The sequence below is a fragment of the Oncorhynchus clarkii genome, chromosome 11 (assembly GCF_045791955.1).
Source record: "Oncorhynchus clarkii lewisi isolate Uvic-CL-2024 chromosome 11, UVic_Ocla_1.0, whole genome shotgun sequence".
Lineage (NCBI taxonomy): Eukaryota > Metazoa > Chordata > Actinopteri > Salmoniformes > Salmonidae > Oncorhynchus > Oncorhynchus clarkii.
The window spans coordinates 14,351,682-14,371,638 of record NC_092157.1 but is presented as its reverse complement, the minus strand read 5'-3'; the positions used below and the strand labels follow the sequence as shown (position 1 = coordinate 14,371,638).

General features: G+C 43.6%; 1 protein-coding gene across 1 annotated transcript in view; it reads right to left on the bottom strand.

Moving 5' to 3' along the window:
* The window catches only part of LOC139420621 (carboxypeptidase A6-like), a 38,407-nt gene that overhangs the window by 6,794 nt on the left and 11,656 nt on the right, over positions 1 to 19,957 (bottom strand). The window contains exons 2-4 of the mRNA XM_071170821.1: positions 15,459 to 15,534; positions 8,940 to 9,064; positions 3,806 to 3,920 (exon numbers count right to left, since the gene is read on the bottom strand). Coding sequence (XP_071026922.1) covers positions 3,806 to 3,920; positions 8,940 to 9,064; positions 15,459 to 15,534 — 316 coding nt within the window. The remainder of the gene's footprint in view (positions 1 to 3,805; positions 3,921 to 8,939; positions 9,065 to 15,458; positions 15,535 to 19,957) is intronic.

The following is a 19,957-nucleotide window of genomic DNA, read 5'->3' as shown; positions in this document are numbered from 1 at the left end:
GGGTTTTGTCCAACATGTCTCTGGACCCACTCACTGTCACAGTCATACGCTGGACCTAGTTTTGTCCCATGTAATAAATGTTGTGGATCTTAATGTTTTTCCTCATAATCCTGGACTATCGGACCACCATTTTATTACGTTTGCAATTGCAACAAATAATCTGCTCAGACCCCAACCAAGGATCATCAAAAGTCGTACTATAAATTCACAGACAGCACAAAGATTCCTTGATGTCCTTCCAGATTCTCTCTGTCTACCCAAGGACGCCAGAGGACAAAAATCAGTTAACCACCTAACTGAGGAACTCAATTTAACCTTGCGCAATACCCTAGATGCAGTTGCACCCCTAAAAACAAAAAATATTTCTCATAAGAAACTAGCTCCCTGGTACACAGAAAATACCCGAGCTCTGAAGCAAGCTTCCAGAAAATTGGAACGGAAATGGCGCCACACCAAACTGGAAGTGTTCCGACTAGCTTGGAAAGACAGTACTGTGCAGTACCGAAGAGCCCTTACTGCTGCTCGATCATCCTATTTTTCTAACTTAATTGAGGAAAATAAGAACAATCCGAAATTCCTTTTTGATACTGTCGCAAAGCTAACTAAAAAGCAGCATTCCCCAAGAGAGGATGACTTTCACTTTAGCAGTGATAAATTCATGAACTTCTTTGAGGAAAAGATTATGATTATTAGAAAGCAAATTTCGGACTCCTCCTTAAATCTGCGTATTCCTTCAAAGCTCAGTTGTCCTGAATCTGCACAACTCTGCCAGGACCTAGGATCAAGAGAGACGCTCAAGTGTTTTAGTACTATATCTCTTGACACAATGATGAAAATAATCATGGCCTCTAAACCTTCAAGCTGCATACTGGACCCTATTCCAACTAAACTACTGAAAGAGCTGCTTCCTGTGCTTGGCCCTCCTATGTTGAACACATCCACCGGATGTGTACCAAACTCACTAAAAGTGGCAGTAATAAAGCCTCTCTTGAAAAAGCCAAACCTTGACCCAGAAAATATAAAAAACTATCGGCCTATATCGAATCTTCCATTCCTCTCAAACATTTTAGAAAAGTCTGTTGCGCAACAACTCACTGCCTTCCTGAAGACAAACAATGTATACGAAATGCTTCAGTCTGGTTTTAGACCCCATCATAGCACTGAGACGGCACTTGTGAAGGTGGTAAATGACATTTTAATGGCATCGGACCGAGGCTCTGCATCTGTCCTCGTGCTCCTAGACCTTAGTGCTGCTTTTGATACCATCGATCACCACATTCTTTTGGAGAGATTGGAAACCCAAATTGGTCTACATGGACAAGTTCTGGCCTGGTTTAGATCTTATCTGTCGGAAAGATATCAGTTTGTCTCTGTGAATGGTTTGTCCTCTGACAAATCAACTGTAAATTTCGGTGTTCCTCAAGGTTCCGTTTTAGGACCACTATTGTTTTCACTATATATTTTACCTCTTGGGGATGTTATTCGAAAACATAATGTTAACTTTCACTGCTATGCGGATGACACACAGCTGTACATTTCAATGAAACATGGTGAAGCCCCAAAATTGCCCTTGCTAGAAGAATGTGTTTCAGACATAAGGAAGTGGATGGCTGCAAACTTTCTACTTTTAAACTCGGACAAAACAGAGATGCTTGTTCTAGGTCCCAAGAAACAAAGAGATCTTCTGTTGAATCTGACAATTAATCTTAATGGTTGTACAGTCGTCTCAAATAAAACTGTGAAGGACCTCGGCGTTACTCTGGACCCTGATCTCTCTTTTGAAGAACATATCAAGACCATTTCAAGGACAGCTTTTTTCCATCTACGTAACATTGCAAAAATCAGAAACTTTCTGTCCAAAAATGATGCAGAAAAATTAATCCATGCTTTTGTCACTTCTAGGTTAGACTACTGCAATGCTCTACTTTCCGGCTACCCGGATAAAGCACTAAATAAACTTCAGTTAGTGCTAAATACGGCTGCTAGAATCCTGACTAGAACCAAAAAATGTGATCATATTACTCCAGTGCTAGCCTCTCTACACTGGCTTCCTGTCAAAGCAAGGGCTGATTTCAAGATTTTACTGCTAACCTACAAAGCATTACATGGGCTTGCTCCTACCTATCTCTCTGATTTGGTCCTGCCGTACATACCTACACGTACGCTACGGTCACAAGACGCAGGCCTCCTAATTGTCCCTAGAATTTCTAAGCAAACAGCTGGAGGCAGGGCTTTCTCCTATAGAGCTCCATTTTTATGGAACGGTCTGCCTACCCATGTCAGAGACGCAAACTCGGTCTCAACCTTTAAGTCTCTACTGAAGACTCATCTCTTCAGTGGGTCATATGATTGAGTGTAGTCTGGCCCAGGAGTGGGAGGGTGAACGGAAAGGCTCTGGAGCAACGAACCGCCCTTGCTGTCTCTGCCTGGCCGGTTCCCCTCTTTCCACTGGGATTCTCTGCCTCTAACCCTATTACAGGGGCTGAGTCACTGGCTTACTGGGGCTCTCTCATGCCGTCCCTGGAGGGGGTGCGTCACCTGAGTGGGTTGAGTCACTGATGTGGTCATCCTGTCTGGGTTGGCGCCCCCCCCCCCCCCCTTGGGTTGTGCCGTGGCGGAGGTCTTTGTGGGCTATACTCAGCCTTGTCTCAGGATGGTAAGTTGGTGGTTGAAGATATCCCTCTAGTGGTGTGGGGGCTGTGCTTTGGCAAAGTGGGTGGGGTTATATCCTTCCTGTTTGGCCCTGTCCGGGGGTGTCCTCGGATGGGGCCACAGTGTCTCCTGACCCCTCCTGTCTCAGCCTCCAGTATTTATGCTGCAGTAGTTTATGTGTCGGGGGGCTAGGGTCAGTTTGTTATATCTGGAGTACTTCTCCTGTCCTATTCGGTGTCCTGTGTGAATCTAAGTGTGCGTTCTCTAATTCTCTCTTTCTCTCTTTCTCTCTCTCGGAGGACCTGAGCCCTAGGACCATGCCCCAGGACTACCTGACATGATGACTCCTTGCTGTCACCAGTCCACCTGGCCGTGCTGCTGCTCCAGTTTCTTTCAACTGTTCTGCCTTATTATTATTCGACCATGCTGGTCATTTATGAACATTTGAACATCTTGGCCATGTTCTGTTATAATCTCCACCCGGCACAGCCAGAAGAGGACTGGCCACCCCACATAGCCTGGTTCCTCTCTAGGTTTCTTCCTAGGTTTTGGCCTTTCTAGGGAGTTTTTCCTAGCCACCGTGCTTCTACACCTGCATTGCTTGCTGTTTGGGGTTTTAGGATGGGTTTCTGTACAGCACTTTGAGATATCAGCTGATGTAAGAAGGGCTATATAAATACATTTGATTTGATTTGAATACTGAAACCAACTGATACGGTCTGCCTTCTGTATAAATGTATGAGCAGTGTAAATCGTAGATCATTGATGTGTGTGTGTGTGTGTGTGTGTGTGTGTGTGTGTGTGTGTGTGTGTGTGTGTGTGTGTGCGTGTGTGTGTGTGTGTGTGGGTGTGTGTGGGTGTGTGCGTGCGTGCGTGCGTCTCAGCCCTCTGAGTGTGTATGTGTGTGTGAGGATGGGTTCAACACTGTGTAATGATGGGTTGGTGAAGGCAGTTGGAAAGGCTCCCTGGTTCCCCCTATCTCACAGTGGAATGCATTCGGGCCGTGACAATGGGGATCATAGATTCAACATTCAGGAAGCTGGATGCAAATGCACACATCTCATAGACTCCAGGTTTCTCTAGAGAAATAAACAGCAAAGAGCTGTGGGTTTGGGGTGAAAAGTGTGTGTATGTGTGTGTGTCTCCCACCTACCTCCTCCAGAGAGTGGTACACCTCATAGTCATATTGGGATTCAGACCTCCTCTTGCGGGAAGAACGATGTCCCGTCTGCTTTTCAATTTCCTTCTGAAGGTTAGATATGTACACCCTGTGGCGAGAGGAGCGTCAGTGTGTTTTAGGGTCATGTTTTTTTTTTAATACATTTTAGTCTTGATGATCTTCCTCTTATCATAACTTTGTTTATTCAAGTAAGACAACTAAGCTGAGAGACCAGTGACTTTGTCCTTGTGTGGAGAGAGCGCGTCCTTGCGTGGGGAGACAGCGCGTCCTTGTGTGGAGAGACAGCGCGTCCTTGTGTGGAGAGACAGCGCGTCCTTGTGTGGAGAGACAGCACGTCCTTGTGTGGAGAGACAGCGCGTCCTTGTGTGGAGAGACAGCGCGTCCTTGCGTGGAGAGACAGCGCGTCCTTGCGTGGAGAGATAGCGCGTCCTTGTGTGGAGAGACAGCTCGTCCTTGTGTGGAGAGACAGCGCGTCCTTGCGTGGAGAGACAGCGCGTCCTTGCGTGGAGAGACAGCGCGTCCTTGCGTGGAGAGACAGCGCGTCCTAGCGTGGAGAGACACCGTGTCCTAGCGTGGAGAGACACCGTGTCCTAGCGTGGACAGACAGCGTGTCCTAGCGTGGAGAGACAGCGTGTCCTAGCGTGGAGAGACGGCGTGTCCTAGCATGGAGAGACAGCGTGTCCTAGCGTGGAGAGACAGCGTGTCCTAGCATGGAGAGACAGCGTGTCCTAGCGTGGAGAGACAGCGTGTCCTAGCGTGGAGAGACAGCGTGTCCTACTGTGGAGAGACACTTATTTGGTCAAAACTATTCTCATAACATCAGGAAAGGCTACATCTGTCATTGATTGACATTCTTTGAGAAAACTTTTCTCTTCACAAATGAGATGAGAGTAGTTTTGTCATAGTCTAGCTCAGCTAACATTGACCACAGGATGACAAAACAGAAAAATGTGGACATAAATCAAAGTGTTTGAATGCATGACATTTTATGAATAACTACATACAATTGTATTTCCCAGCTAAGATGCGGGATTTTAGTCCCCTCTCATGTGAACCCATCACCCATAGCTTTTTTCATCTAATACAAATTATCCCCCAAACGCTCTCAGACTGTAAATACTGAAACCCATCACCCCACCAGCCTCAGATCTCTATGGCTCCCCGGCCCATACTGAGGAAATATACATCTATGAATAGTCAAAGCAAGGAGAGATGAGAGAGCAAGAGAGCGTGAGAGAGAGCGAGCGAGAGAGAGAGCAAGAGAGAGAGCAAGAGGAGAGTGAGAGAGAAAGAAAGAGCGAGAGCAAGAGAGAACGAGAGAGAGCGAGCAAGAAAGAGAGAACGAGCAAGAAAGAGAGAGAACGAGCAAGAAAGAAAGAGAGTGAGTAAGAGAGCGAGAGAGCGAGCAAGAGAGAGAGAGCGAGAGAAAGAGGAGCGAGCAAGAGAAAGAGAGAGCAAGAGAAAGAGCAAGAGGAGAGAGAGAGAGAGAGAGAGAGAGAGAGAGAGAGAGAGAGAGAGAGAAAGGAGAGAGAAAGAGAGAACAAGAGAGAGCAAGAGAGAGCAAGAGAGAGAAAGAGAGGAGAGAGCCAGAGAGAGAGCCAGAGAGAGAGCCAGAGAGCGAGAGCCAGAGAGAGAGCCAGACAGAGAGCCAGAGAGAGAACCAGAGAGAGAGAGCCAGAGAAAGGGTATGCTGGGTATGTACATAGTCAATGGTAGGCTTCGAGGGGACTCCGATGGTAGATACACCTATAGCTCATCTCTTGGCAGTAGTACTGTAGACTACTTTATCACTGACCTCAACCCAGAGTCTCTCAGAGCGTTCACAGTCAGCCCGTCAGACCACAGCCAAACCACAGTCTACTTGAACAGAGCAATACTTGATCAGGAGGCATCAAAGCAAAAGGAACTGAGTAATATTAAGAAATGCTATAGATGGAAGGAATGCAGTTTGGAAACCTACCAAAAAACAATTAGGCAACAACAAATTCAATCCCTTTTAGACAATTTCCTGGGTAAAACGTTCCACTGTAATAGTGAAGGTGTAAACTTGGCAGAAGAAAATCTTAACAGTATATTTGACCTCTCAGCTTCCCTATCAAATCTAAAAATCTCAAATAGAAAACCGAAGAAAATTAACAACAATGACAGATGGTTTGATGAAGAATGCAAAAATCTAAGAAAGAAATTGAGAAACCTGTCCAACCAAAAACATAGAGACATAGAGTCTACTCCTTCACTATGGTGAATCACTAAAACAATACATAAATACACTACAGAAAAAGAAGGAACAGCACGTCAGAAATCAGCTCAATGTAATTGAAGAATCCCTAGACACTAAACAAACAACAACACAAAGAATTATCTATCCAAAATGGAGATGTATGGGTAAACCACTTCTCCAATCTTTTTGGCTCTATAACAAAGAACAAACAGCAAAAACATATATATGATCAAATTCAAATCTTAGAATCAACTATTAAAGACTACCAGAACCCACTGGATTCTCCAATTACCTTGAATGAGCTACAGGACCAAATAAAAACCCTCCAACCCAAAAAGGCGTGTGGTGTTGATGGTATCCTCAATGAAATGATAAAATATACAGACAAAAAATTCCAATTGGCTATACTAAAACTCTTTAACATCATCCTTAGCTCTGGCATCTTCCCCAATATTTGGAACCAACAACATTAACAGCAGACTCGTACATTTCCTCAATGAAAACAATGTACTGAGCAAATGTCAAATTGGCTTTTTACCAAATTTCCGTACAACAGACCATGTATTCACCCTGCACACCCTAATTGACAACCAAACAAACCTAAACAAAGGCAAAGTCTTCTCATGCTTTGTTGATTTCAAAAAAGCCTTCAACTCAATTTGGCATGAGGGTCTGCTATTCAAATTGATGGAAAGTGGTGTTGGGGGTAAAACATACGACATTATAAAATCCATGTACACAAACAACAAGTGTGTGGTTAAAATGGGCAAAAACACACAAATTTCTTCACACAGGGCCGTGGGGTGAGACAGGGATACCAGCTTAAGCCCCACCCTCTTCAACATATTTATCAACGAATTTGCACGGGCACTGGAAACGTCTGCAGCCCCCCCTGTCACCCTACTAGAATCTGAAGTAAAATGTCTACTGTTTTCTGATGATCTGGTGCTTCTGTCACCAACCAAGGAGGGCCTACAGCAGCACCTAGATCTTCTGCACAGATTCGGTCAGACCTGGGCCCTGACAGTAAATCTCAGTAAGACCAAAATAATGGTGTTCCAAAAAAAGTCCAGTTGCCAGGACCACAAATACAAATTCCATCTAGACGCCGTTGCCCTAGAGCACACAAAAAACGATATATACCTTGGCCTAAACATCAGCGCCACAGGTAACTTCCACAAAGCTGTGAATGATCTGAGAGACAAGGCAATAAGGGCATTCTATGCCATCAAAAGGAACATAAAATTCAACATACCAATTAGGATCTGGCTAAAAATACTTGAATCAGTCATAGAGGCCATTGCCCTTTATGGTTGTGAGGTCTGGGGTCCGCTCACCAACCAAGACCTCACATAATGGGACAAACACCAAATTGAGACTGCATGCAAAATTCTGCAAAAATATCCTCCGTGTGCAACATCGAACACCAAATAATATATGCAGGGCAGAATTAGGCGATACCCACTAATTATCAAAACCCAGAAAAGAGACGTTAAATTCTACAACCACCTAAAAGAAAGCGGTTCCCAAACCTTCCATAACAAAGCCATCACCTACAGAGAGATGAACCTGGAGAAGAGTCCCCTAAGCAAGCTGGTCCTGGGGCTCTGTTCACAAAAACAAACACACCCCACAGAGCCCCAGAACAGCAGCACAATTAGACCCAACCAAATCATGAGAAAACAAAAAGATAATTACTTGACACAATGGAAAGAATTAACAAAAAAACAGAGCAAACTAGAATGCTATTTGGCCCTAAACAGAGTACCTGACCACTGTGACTGACCCAAACTTAAGGAAAGCTTTGACTATGTACAGACTTAGTGAGCATAGCCTTGCTATTGAGAAAGGCTGCCGTAGGCAGACATGGCTCTCAAGAGAAGACAGGCTATGTGCTCACTGCCCACAAAATGAGGTGGAAACTGAGCTGCACTTCCTAACCTCCTGCCCAATGTATGACCATATTAGAGAGACATATTTCCCTCAGATTACACAGATCCACAAAGAATTCGAAAACAAATCCAATTTTGATAAACTCCCATATCTACTGGGTGAAATTCCACAGTGTGCCATCACAGCAGCAAGATTTGTGACCTGTTGCACACAAGAAAAGGGCAACCAGTGAAGAACAAACACCATTGTAAATACAACACATATTTATGCTTATTTATTTTCCCTTGTGTACTTTAAGCATTTGTACATTGTTACAACACTGTATATATATATATACATAACATGACATTTGTAATGTCTTTATTGTTTTGAAACTTCTGTATGTGTAATGTTTACTGTTAATTTTTATTGTTTATTTCACTTTTGTATATTATCTACCTCACTTGCTTTGGCAATTTTAACATGTTTCCCATGCCAATAAAGCCCCTTGAATTGAATTGAATTGAAAGAGAGAGAGAGCCAGAGAGAGAGCCAGAGAGAGAGAGCCAGAGAGAGCGAGAGCAAGAGAGAGCGAGAGCCAGAGAGAGAGAGAGAGAGAGAGAGAGAGAGAGAGAGAGGGGAGTAAAAAGTATTCCGAGGATAGGGATGACAATGGGAGTATTTCTGGCTGTGGCTTCTTTGATAAACTCCATCATTGTGATGATTGATGGGGAGAAAAGATGAAAGGGCTGTGTTTGAAAGCAAATAGGGTTGTAGTCCGTGTTTTGTGTGTGTGTTTTGTGTGTGTGTGTGTGTGTACATGTATGCTTTGAAAAGGCACCTCGCAACACCCTTTTTGGCGAACAGATGTTCCTCTTCCTGTGGGGGTGGATGGGTTAACAACAGGGGGAGTGGTGAGGCAGGGGGCCACCGGGCTAGGAATGGCTCTGGTGTTATTATGGTCATTGTCTTTACTGTTCAGGGTGAAATATGGAGTAGTCTGTAAGCCCTTACTTAAAATCTATGTGTTCTTTCTGGAGGCGTGTCCGTAGCCCTCGTGTGTCGTTCCGTCTCACGTGCACGTCCACAGTGGCATTGTGTCGGATCAGAGAGGCACTGTTGGGCTGCCATAGGTCCACCTGAGAGGGAGAGATAGAGAGACAGAGAGAGAGAGACAGAGACAGGGAGACAGGGAGAGATAGAGAGACAGAGAGAGAGAGACAGAGACCGAGACACAGAGAGAGAGTTAGTTAGTTATAGGGATCTACGGACACACACAGATATGGTGACATGGTGAGACTCTTCTGCACCACCAAAACAACCTTGCTCCCCTTCCTGAACCCACAGTTCCTCCTGCTAACAAACCCAGGGCTTCTGGGGAGATGGACAATAGCAAAGCTTTAACATTCAAGGCTGTTCTCCACAGCACACTATGACCTGGAGTGTAGATCAATGCTATGGGTTACGGATTGACGGGCAGGTCAAGGGAATGAGGGAATTCGGATGACGACACACACACACACACACACACACACACACACACACACACACACACACACACACACACACACACACACACACACACACACACACACACACACACACACACACACACGCACACACGCACACACACACACACACACACACAATGAACAGCCCAGTCAAGCCATCCCAATGCCTTCTACATCCCACACCCTGCTGTTTGACCCCAGGTTAGCAGCCAGCAAAGCCTCTCCTTTCAGTTCCTGCCAAGAGATAGCACCGCTAGCTGGAGCTGGTATAACCTACACATTAGCCAGCTATTAGCAGCAAAAAAACACAGATATGTCGACCCTGGACTAGCCATTGATGCTCTCCAAAACCAAGGTTTAACATAAAGATAATAACCAACCACGCTTTAAAAGAAAACTTTTTGGGAGCATGAATCAGCGATTCAGTGATTTACTTTGACGGGAACTGAGCGTTTCATAGCTCCAGCTGGCTCTGGTTTCAGCACGGGAGTAGAATCATACAGACTGGCACAAATGCCTATTAAGAGATCATTAATTTAATAGTTAACAGAAAGCCATGCACCCGCTTTGAAATAAACTTCAAGCTACAAGGGGTAAAAAAAAACGTTCCACATGAGAATGGTATGGGGTCCCTCAGCTTTTCTCTGCTACTCCAAGCCAACATAAATGGATAAGGTTGCAATTTATATGCTGCATTTCCAAATGAGCAAGAGCACTATTGTTACTGTAAATGTTTCCACATCTCCATCTCTTTGTTGGTCTCACAAATCAAACAGCACATGCCCAAGCATCACTTGTGTATCACTACCAGATAACATGGTTCACTCTACGAAGCCCGCCTAAGATCCAAGTTATGGTTTTCAATAATTGTTTACAGTAAAGGCTCTTATAGATGCATTCCTTGGCTTTATTAGGAAATATAATCCCAGTGGATTAGATCCTTTATCACTTGATTGTTTACATGATTTTATTTGAGGTTGTAGGATACCTTTAAACTGAGGTAGTTTTGTTATAGTTTATGGCAATCCTGACAAGGAGTAAAGGAAGGTAGTGGGCCTGCTGCAGGCGTCAGTTCAGTTCTGAGACATACTGTAGACGTTTGGCTCCTACAAAAGGCAGCTACGGTGAAATTAATTTGGAGTGTTTATGATTCAGGAGAAGCTAGACGAATCTATCATTTGACACTAGACAGATCTATCATAAGAGGTAGCACTTGACAGTCTCAGTATCAACAATTCAAAATACGGATGGGAACATCTTTACTTATATCACAGATTCCAGCACAACATATTCAGTATTTTTGTGGACAGGCATCCATTTATGAGAATCAACAATTAAATATTGTGACACTCAAGGGCCTACTCTCTCTGTTTGGCTTCAGTCTCTCTGTGAAGGTGAGGAGTGTGACTTTGGCAAAGAGGACGTCGCGGCGCAACGCGGATAAACTAAGAAAAACATGTCTCAACAGCAGCTGTCCAAACAGTAGCCGCCATCTCCAAGGTCTTCAGGCCCACTGTCCCTCCTTAGACACAGACTCAGGCCAGACCAAGACAAACATGGGGGGTCCACCAAACAATATCTGGTTATTTAGCCATCAGAACAAAAAAAATCATGGCTTTTATGGGTCAGTTGACCTTTCCCCCTATCTGTCCCTTGTTTCTTTGAGCTAGTATTTCTGGTTGTCAGGACAGTTCAGCCCAAACCTGAACCCTAACACAGATGTAGGATCTTAATTTGAGCCAGTTTGCTACACTTCTAATCCTGCAGCAACAAGAAATGTCAATTATAATGTTGATTATAATTAATGGACATTATTGTAGGGGTTGATACATTCAAAATAATTTTTAAACCTTAAATACACTAAACGTTTAAAATGTCCTGCATGACATTTCTCCTGAAAAAGGGTGATCAAATTAAGATCCTACATCTGTGGCTATCTGAACCTGGCTAAGGATAACTATAACAGCCCAAACAGTTCCCAGCACACCCCAAACATATCTAAAACACTACCAAATAGGCCCTAGCAGTGAAATACGGTGAAATACAAACACTGCTCAACATATCCCACCTCTGACAAACACTGTTCAATATATCCCACCTCTGACAAACACTGCTCAACATATCCCACCTCTGACAAACACTGTTCAATATATCCCACCTCTGACAAACACTGCTCAACATATCCCACCACTGACAAACACTGTTCAATATATCCCACCTCTGACAAACACTGCTCAACATATCCCACCACTGCTCAACATATCCCACCTCTGACAAACACTGCTCAACATATCCCACCACTGACAAACACTGCTCAACATATCCCACCACTGCTCAACATATCCCACCACTGCTCAACATACCCCACCACTGCTCAACATATCCCACCACTGACAAACACTGCTCAACATATCCCACCACTGACAAACACTGCAACATATCCCACCACTGCTCAACATATCCCACCACTGCAACATATCCCACCACTGACAAACACTGCTCAACATATCCCACCACTGCTCAACATATCCCACCACTGCTCAACATATCCCACCACTGCTCAACATATCCCACCACTGACAAACACTGCTCAACATATCCCACCACTGCTCAACATATCCCACCACTGCTCAACATACCCCACCACTGCTCAACATATCCCACCACTGACAAACACTGCTCAACATATCCCACCACTGCTCAACATATCCCACCACTGCTCAACATATCCCACCACTGCTCAAAACATTCTAAAGCGGGACGGCTGCATTCACGGGCAAACGTGAACTTATCAATTCGACTCAGTTTTCATATATTAACCTTGACCACCCAGGCAGGTTCCAGGCCTATTTTCCTACTTCACTAATAACATCAGTACCACTGCTGGGAGTTTATCTTCAAGGGAAGGAAAGTGTAGGAAGGTCGCCGGTGTTCCTGGCATTGCTGTGTAATTGTTCCCAAATGATATTGGGAATGTCACAGGCCACAGCAGACACTTTTTCGCCTTCTCCGATGAGCCTGAAGGTTTTTCCAACTGCAAAGGTCAATGAACCAGATGTCTTTCTGACTGCACCGTGAACTGCCTCATTTACCTCTCTGTAAAATTAGCCAGAAGAAGAATGTACACTAACTATAGTATGATTACTATGGTTCTATGTTGATGGTTTTATCGTGGCCGATTTTACCATTCTACTAAGCTATATGGAATTGTTTTAAGAAGGTCATACCAAGGATAATTTAGCTATTTGATTTTGCATTTTATGATCACGTGATGTATCAAAAATATATATATATTTTAATTAACAAATATTTTTGTCCTTACTGCCATTAGCCCATACAAAACGCATTGAATAACAGATTCACTACATGGAACAACAGATAGTCCACAAAAAAATATAAAAAGGAAGATTGTTCTGAAGTGTCCCTCCTATTATTGGGTATGACACTACAAGCTTGATACACCTGTATTTGGTGAGTTTCTCCCATTCTTCTTTGCAGATCCTCTCAAGCTCTGTCAGGTTGGATGGGGAGGGTTGCTGCACAGCTATTCTCAGGTCTCTCCAGAGATGTTCGATCGGATTCTAGTACGGGCTCTGGCTGGGCCACACAAGGACATTCAGAGACTTGATCTTGAAGCCACTCCTGCGTTGTCTTGGCTGTGTGCTTAGGGTCGTTGTCCTGTTGGAAGGTGAACCGTCACCCCAGTCTGAGGTCCTGAGCGCTCTGGAGCAGGTTTTCATCAAGGATCTCTCTGTACTTTGCTCCGTTCATCTTTCCCTCGATCCTGAATAGTCTCCCAGTCCCTGCCGCTGACAAACATCCCTACAGCATGATGCTGCCACCACCATGCTTCACCATAGGGATGAAGCCAGGTTTCCTCCAGACGTGACGCTTGGCATTCAGGCCAAAGAGTTCAATCTTGGTTTCATCAGTCCAGAGAATCTTGTTTTTCATGGTCTGAGAGTCTTTGGGTGCCTTTTGGCAAACTCCAAGCAGGCTGTCATGTGCCTTTTACTGAGGAGTGGCTTCCGTCTGGCCACTCTACCATAAAGGCCTAGTTGGTGGAGTGCTGCAGAAATGGTTGTTCTTCTGGAAGGTTCTCCCATCTCCACAGAGGAACTCTAGAGCTCTGTCAGAGTGACCATCTGGTTCTTGGTCACCTCCCTGACCAAGGCCCTTCTCCCCAGATTGCTGAGGCTGGTCGGACGGCCAGCTCTAGGAAGAGTCTTGGTGGTTCTCAACTTCTTCCATGTAAGAATGATGGAGGCCACTGTGTTCTTGAGGACCATCAATGCTGCAGAAATGTTTTGGTACTCTTTTCCAGATCTGTGCCTCGACACAATCCTGTTCCGGCACAGCCAGAAGAGGACTGGCCACCCCACATATGCTCTCTCTAATTCTCTCTTTCTTTCTCTCTCTCGGAGGACCTGAGCCCTAGGACCATGCCCCAGGACTACCTGACATGATGACTCCTTGCTGTCCCCAGTCCACCTGACCGTGCTGCTGCTCCAGTTTCAACTGTTCTGCCTTATTATTATTCGACCATGCTGGTCATTTATGAACATTTGAACATCCTGGCCATGTTCTGTTATAATCTCCACCCGGCACAGCCAGAAGAGGACTGGCCACCCCACATAGCCTGGTTCCTCTCTAGGTTTCTTCCTAGGTTTTGGCCTTTCTAGGGAGTTTTTCCTAGCCACCGTGCTTCTACACCTGCATTGCTTGCTGTTTGGGGTTTTAGGCTGGGTTTCTGTACAGCACTTTGAGATATCAGCTGATGTACGAAGGGCTATATAAATAAATTTGATTTGATTTAATTTGTTCCGGAGCTCTACGGACAATTCCTTTGACCTCATGGCTTGGTTTTCGCTCTGACATGCACTGTCAACTGTGGGACCTTATATAAACAGGTGTGTGCCTTTACAAATAATGTCCAATCAAATCAATTTACCACAGGTGGACTCTAATCAAGTTGTAGAAACATCTCAACGATGATCAATGGAAACAGGATGCACATGAGCTCAATTTTGAGTCTCATAGCAAAAGGTCTGAATACTTACTTACGTAAATAAGGTATTTAAAAAAAAACAATTGCAACTACAAAAAAATAGTTTTCGCTTTGACATTATGGGGTATTGTGTGTAGATTGCTGAGGTTTGAATATGAAAAAAAATCTATTTCAGAATAAGGCTGTAACGTAACAAAATGTGGAAAAAGTCAAGGTGTCTGAATACTTTTTGAAGGCATCGTATATTTCCATACATTTTTCCAACTGGTACAGGGAGACATTCAGACAAGTCTTGTGAGGCCTGGTGGGTGTACAAGAGCAAAACAACTGACATGTACATGAGAGTCACACCTTTGCACAGAGGGGTCATATCAGTGTGTGGCCCAAACGGTTTGGACGCTACAGACAGAAGTACCAACTTCAGACGAGTCTCCTGACACCATCGTGTTCATCTTTCCATAGAGGGGTCATAGTAGTTTGTAGACCAAACCATTCGGACGCTACAGACAATTTTGTGAGAAGACTGATTTTCAGGATGTCTCATGGTCTGACAAACACGCTTTAGCTCTGTCACCTTTCACCGCAGATGCGAAAGTGCGACGTAGGCAGATGCGGTGGATAGAGACGCATCCAAAAATCCAAATCTCTAGCTTAAACTAACATATTTTTATAATTATTTTTTTATGCTGTAAATCAGATTCCCTCGTGGCGAGGACATCGACTTCAGGGGGTTTTAAACAACCACTCTGTCATAATCATCAGGGGTGATGACTGGATTAATTGTGTGTGTGTGTGTGTGTGTGTGTGTGTGTGTGTGTGTGTGTGTGTGTGTGTGTGTGTGTGTGTGTGTGTGTGTGTGTGTGTGTGTGTGTGTGTGTGTGTGTGTGTGTGTGTGTGTGTGTGTGTGTGTGTGTGTGTGTGTGTGTGTGTGTGTGTGTGTGTGTGTGTGTGTGTGTGTGTGTGTGAGAGAGAGAGAGAGAGAGAGAGAGACTATTAAACACAAGACATCATTACCTTGATGTTTCCCAGGAGTTTCTTCAGCGCCTGAACCTCCTCTTTGTTGCTGGGAGTTATCCTGAAGACTTGATCCCTGAAGAAGCAGAGGGAAGCAGGTAAGTTATCCTGAAGACTTGATCACTGAAGAAGCAGAGGGAAGCAGGTAAGTTATCCTGAAGACTTGATCACTGAAGAAGCAGAGGGAAGCAGGTAAGTTATCCTGAAGACTTGATCCCTGAAGAAGCAGAGGGAAGCAGGTAAGTTATCCTGAAGACTTGATCACTGAAGAAGCAGAGGGAAGCAGGTAAGTTATCCTGAAGACTTGATCCCTGAAGAAGCAGAGGGAAGCAGGTAAGTTATCCTGAAGACTTGATCCCTGAAGAAGCAGAGGGAAGCAGGTAAGTTATCCTGAAGACTTGATCACTGAAGAAGCAGAGGGAAGCAGGTAAGTTATCCTGAAGACTTGATCCCTGAAGAAGCAGAGGGAAGCAGTTAAGTTATCCTGAAGACTTGATCACTGAAGAAGCAGAGGGAAGCAGGTAAGTTATCCTGAAGACTTGATCCCTGAAGAAGCAGAGGGAAGCAGGTAAGTTATCCTGAAGACTTGATCACTGAAGAAGCAGAGGGAAGCAGGTAAGTTATCCTGAAGACTTGATCCCTGAAGAAGCAGAGGGAAGCAGGTAAGTTATCCTGAAGACTTGATCCCTGAAGAAGCAGAGGGAAGCAGGTAAGTTATCCTGAAGACTTGATCCCTGAAGAAGCAGAGGGAAGCAGGTAAGTTATCCTGAAGACTTGATCACTGAAGAAGCAGAGGGAAGCAGGTAAGTTATCCTGAAGACTTGATCACTGAAGAAGCAGAGGGAAGCAGGTAAGTTATCCTGAAGACTTGATCCCTGAAGAAGCAGAGGGAAGCAGGTAAGTTAAGTAACATGTTCTATATGCTGATTCTACTATAAAGGGAGTTACTTTACTGAAAACAAATATAAACACAACATGTATTGATCCCATGTTTCATAAGATGAAATAAAATATCCCAGAAATGTTCCATACTCACAAAAAGTTTGTTTCTCTAAAAAGTTGTGCACAAACGTACTTACATCCCTGTTAGTAAGCATTTCTCCTTTGCCAAGATAATCCATCCACTTGACAGGTGTGGCATATCAAGAAGCTGATTAAACAGCATGATCATTACACAGGTGCACCTTGTGCTGAGGACAATAAATGGCCACTCTAAAATGTGCAGTTTTGTCACACAACACAATGCCACAGATGCTCAACTCTTTTGCTGCCAGTTGTTCTTGTGTATCATACAATGCATCCATCTGGCAGAGGAAGAGACATTTATAACTAGAGTACAGAGGCCTGCCTTCGTCCTGCATTAGTTGGAACCCACAGTTTGATTCCATATAGCATTTGTTTTTATCAGTATAGCCACGCAGCACACTGAACATCCCCTATGTCGTTTCATGCTCGGGAATCGTGAGACAGAAATACATGTTCTTGTGAATAGAATTCCCCGACATGCATAGCGAACAAAAGTCAATTCATGGGCATCTCGGACCTCACAGCTAACGTCCAATTGGAGAACATCAGTTGGGGAGTTTTTTAATCGTTCAGAGCATAAAGTCTTTATTTAACAGTGTTATCTGACAAAGATATTGATGTGAGTTTCTGTGCCTCTGCCTCCTCACATGTTGTTTTCACCATATCAATTGCATCCGTTAATATCAAAGTCTCTGCAATAGTGTGTTGTTTCATAGCGTAGCAGGCCTAGCCATTCACCATGGGAATTACAGCATAGACATTGTTAATGTTGTAAATTACTATTGTAGCAGGAAATTGATGATTTTTTATGGAATATCTACATAGGTGTACAGAGGCCCATTATCAGCAACCATCACTCCTGTGTTCCAATGGCACGTTGTGTTAGCTAATCCAAGTTTATAATTTTAAAAGGCTAATTGATCATTAGAAAACCCTTTTGCAATTATGTTAGCACAGCTGAAAACTGTTGCTCTGATTAAAGAAGCAATGAAACTGGCCTTCCTTAGACTAGTTGAGTATCTGGAGCATCAGCATTCGTGGGTTCGATTACAGGCTCAAAATGGAAAGAAACAAAGGACTTTCTTCTGCAACTCTTCAGTATATTCTTGTCTGAGAAATGAAGGCTATTCCATGTGAGAAAATGCCAAGAAACTGAAGATTTCATACAACGCTGTGTACTACTCCCTTTACAGAACAGCGCAAACTGGCTCTAACCAGAATAGAAAGAGGACTGGGAGGCCCCGGTGCACAACTGAGCAAGAGGACAAGTACATTAGAATGTCTAGTGTGAGAAACAAACGCTTCACAAGTCCTCAGCTGGCAGCTTCATTAAATAGCACCTGCAAAAGGTGACTCCGGGATGCTGGCCTTCTAGGCAGAGTTGCAAATAAAAAGCCATATCTCAGACTGGCCAATAAAAAGAAAAGATTAAGATGGGCAAAATAACACAGACACTAGACAGAGGAAGATTGGAAGAAAAAAGTTACGGACAGACAAACCTAAGTTTGAGGTGTTCGGATCACAAAGAATAACATTCATGAGAAGCAGAAAAATGAAAAGATGCTGTCAAGCATGGTGGAGGCAATGTGATGGTCTGGGGGTGCTTTGGTGGTGGTAAAGTGGGAGATTTGTACAGGGTAAAAGGTATCTTGAAGACGGAAGGCTATCACTCCATTTTGCAACGCCATGCCATACCCTGTGGATGGCGCTTAATTGGAGCCAATTTCCTCCTACAACAGGACAATGTCCCAAAACACAGCTCCAAATTATGTAAGAACTATTTGGGGAAGAAGCAGTCAGCTGGTATTCTGTCTATAATGGAGTGGCCAGCACAGTCACCGGATCTCAACCCTATTGAGCTGTTGTAGGAGCAGCTTGACCGTAAGAAGTGCCCATCAAGCCAATCCAACTTGTCTCCCAGGAAGCATGGGGTGAAATCTCTTTAGATTACCTCAACAAATTGACAACTAGAATGCCAAAGGTCTGCAAGGCTGTAATTGCTGCAAATGGAGGATTCTTTGACGATAGCAAAGTATGAAGGACTCAATTATAATTTCAATAAAAAATCTATTTATAACCTTGTCAATGTCTTGACTATATTTCCAATTCATTTTGTAACTCATTTCATTTCTGTTTTCATGGAAAACAAGGAGATTTCTAAGTGACCCCAAACTTTTGAATGGTAGTGTATATTTATTTCTTTAGGATTTAGGAAATTCTCCCGCGACCCCACTTTCATATCAGGCGACCCCACATGGGGTCACAATCCCTAGTTTGGGAACCACTGTACTACACAGTACAGTATGATAGCGTCGCTCCTACCGTTCTCCTTTCCATTTCTAAAGAGATTGAACAGGATCTTAAGCACTTACAAATTCATAACATAGTGTACGAATTTCAGGATTTGATTTATTTATTTGTATTTATCTTTTTTTTCAGCACAGAACATATCACAAGAAATTGGTGACGTTGTGAACAATTGTGCAACATTTTCGGGGACCGGTTTGGGCTCCTGATAAGGCTCTTTATAAGGCATCTTTAATTCCCTAGTGACGTGAGAGGATCTTTGTTACGGCTGAGGACTCCCTAGAGTAGGTGGAGGGTGTGGTACTGGAGCTACTAACTACCTCATAAGGCCCACCTATCTGTGTCTGTAAGTCATCTGTCCCCTATACAAACCACAGTCAGGATGAAAGAGTTTCATGAATTCAGTCAGATTATAAATTACTTCACTAAGAGCACATCACTCTATGACATTTCTCAGCCATAGTGTCAGAGTTAATGCATTCTCCCTTTTTACACGACTGGAGAATGACACTTCATTGCGAGAGAGAGGGTTAAGGCAAGGGCTGGGTCCTGTTTTAGTGTAAGATCTGGGATAGATGACAGGGTCATACCAGTGCCAAACAATTTGGCTGACAGATCATTATAGGATCGTGTTACAGCATTTTGTGTTCCACACACAGGTAATGTGATGGGACAGAGATTTGTTTTTACAACACAGATTCAATTGAGACATTTGAGAATCAGGGGTCTTAAATAACATGAATGTACATTAAGATCCAAGCATTAAACTAAAGACATACCACACACATTTACATCATTTGAAAACATCTAAATGTAGACAAGGTGAACTTAACATAACCTTTACATACCTGGTGAGATTTCAGGAAAATAAAGAATGCCAGAACTCTGATGAGAAAATATAAAACCCAAAATATTGTTTAGCTTACTACTGTATATCATTGTAAAAAATATAAATATATAAAACCAAACATATTGTTTAGCCTACTACTGTATATCATTGTAAAAATATAAATATATAAAACCAAACATATTGTTTAGCCTACTACTGTATATCATTGTATTGAATGAACTTTGTTCATTGGTAGCACTGGTTAGGAGCCCCAATGAACAGCATGAATGAGGACAGAGTTAAGGAGCTACTGTACCAGTATGTACAGGTAAAACAT